Genomic DNA, 2430 nt, shown 5'->3' with positions numbered 1-2430 from the left:
CCATCATCATCATCACCATCACCATCAGGATCACCTCCATCATCATCACCTCCACCACCATCATCACCACCATCATCATCACCACCACCACCATCAGGATCACCATCATCATCACCACCACCATCTTCATCATCGCCACCACCACCATTATCACCACCACCATCATCATCAACATCACCATCATCATCACCATCATCACCATCACCACCATCATCATCACAACCATCACCACCACCATCATTATCATCACCATCACCATCATCATCACCATCACCACCATCATCATCACCACCACCATCACCATCACCACCACCGTCACCATCACCATCACCACCACCATCATCATCACCCTCACCATCATCATCATCATTATCACCACCATCATCATTGCCACCACCACCATCATCACCACAACCATCATCATCATCACCATCATCATCACCACTGTCATGATCACCACCATCATCATCATCACCACCATCATCATCGCCACCACCACCATCCTCACCATCACCACCACCATCCTCATCACCATCACCACCATCATCATCATGATCACCTCCGTCATCACCACCATCATCACCACCACCATTATCATCCCATCGAGCCATCATCACCATCACCACCACCACCATCACGATCACCACCATCATTATCACCATCACCACCATTATCATCATCATCACCATCATCATCACCACCACCATCATCATCATGATCACCACCATCATCATCATCACCACCACCACCACCACCATCACCATCGTCATTGCCACCAACATCATCACTATCACCATCATCATCACCACCACCATCATCTTCACCACCATCACCATCATCATCACCACCACCATCATCATCACCATCGCCATCACCACCACCATCATACCACCACCACCACCACCATCATAACCATCACCACCTTCATCATCACCACCATCACCATCGATCACCACCATCATAATCACCATCCACCACCATCATCACCATCACCACCATCATCATCGTCATCACGTTCACCTCCATCATCACCACCATCATCACCAGCACCATCATCATCACCATCACCACCATCATCATCATCACCATCACCACCATCATCATCACCATCATCATCACCACCACCATCATCATCATCGCCATCACCATCACCACCACCATCATCATCTCACCATCACCATCATCATCACCAACATCACCATCATCACCACCATCACCATCACCACCACCATCATCATCACCACCACCATCATTATCACCACCACCACCATCATCATCATCACCACCACCATCATGATCACCACCATCACCATCATGATCTCCATCACCATCATCATCACCAGCACCACCATCACCGCCACTGCCATCATCATCGCCACCACCATCATCATCACCACCACCATCATCACCATCGCCACCACCATCATCACCACCACTACCACCATCATCACCACCATCATCACCACCATCATCACCACCATCCCCATCATGATCACCACCAGCATCATCATGAGCATTACCATTATTATCACCATCACCAGCATCATCATCTCTACCACCATCTTCATCTCCACCAACATCATCATCGCGACCACCATCATCATCACCATCACCATCATCATCACCATCACCATCATCATCATCACTATCCCCACTATCATCCCCACCATCATGATCACCACCACCGCCGTCATCACCACCACCATCACCATCACCACCACTATCGTCACTTTCATCATCACCACCACTGTCACCATCACCATCATCATCACAATCACCATCATCACCACCACTATTATGATCATCATCATCATCAATCACCATGACCACCACCACCATCATCATCATCATCACCACCATCATCATCACCACCACCATCATCACCACCACCATCATCATCATCATCATCATCATCACCATCATCGTCATCTCCATATCTTTTCTAGCATTTGTTATCTCTTCTTTTCCCCCCTTTTTGGATGATAACCAACATAGCATGTGTGAGATGGTATCTCACTGTGGGTTTGATTTGCATCAAGGAAGGCAAGTTTTTGTTTTAACCTGTCTAATTGCTTGCCCACCAACTTGGCTGCATCAGTCTGTGCTCTCACCAGAGGAGTAGAAGAGGACCCGTTTGTTCACACCCTGGCCCACATCAAGCACCCTTGCCATGGAACTGGAATTTTGCACCATGGAGAGGTATACTCCTCTTCAGCTGGAGAGAGGGGGTGGATAGAATGGAAGGGCTGTGTCCGCACTGCCCCCAGATTGGCACAGAGAGTAGATAATGAGCCCTGATTCTGAGGTCTTCGGGGAGAATGACAGCTTCAAGTTCCCTGGCCAGAAGCTTTATCTTGTTGAGGCTTCCTTCAGCCAAGCTTCTCAGCTGTGGATGCACTGGTTTCTGAGAGTCTTCTTTGGGAGCAAAGC

At 48.6% G+C, this 2430-nt stretch overlaps 1 protein-coding gene across 7 annotated transcripts in view; it reads left to right on the top strand.

The window, feature by feature from the left end:
* LOC109259373 (uncharacterized) overlaps positions 1–1942 on the top strand; it is an 87352-nt gene extending 85410 nt beyond the window's left edge. For 6 of the 7 annotated variants that reach the window (XM_053906181.1, XM_053906180.1, XM_053906183.1 and 3 more), the window contains one exon: positions 1–1942. This exon is cut by the window's left edge. In XM_053906181.1, coding sequence (XP_053762156.1) covers positions 1–1826 — 1826 coding nt within the window. In that variant the 3' untranslated portion in view covers positions 1827–1942. The other variant, XM_053906184.1, reaches the window with a different exon arrangement.
* The last annotated feature ends 488 nt before the right edge of the window (positions 1943–2430 follow it).

Source organism: Panthera pardus, unplaced genomic scaffold, assembly GCF_024362965.1.
Source record: "Panthera pardus isolate Hobbes unplaced genomic scaffold, ASM2436296v1 HiC_scaffold_18, whole genome shotgun sequence".
Classification (NCBI taxonomy): Eukaryota; Metazoa; Chordata; class Mammalia; order Carnivora; family Felidae; genus Panthera; species Panthera pardus.
The sequence above is the reverse complement of the archived record's forward strand: the minus strand, read 5'-3'. Positions and strand labels throughout refer to the sequence as shown.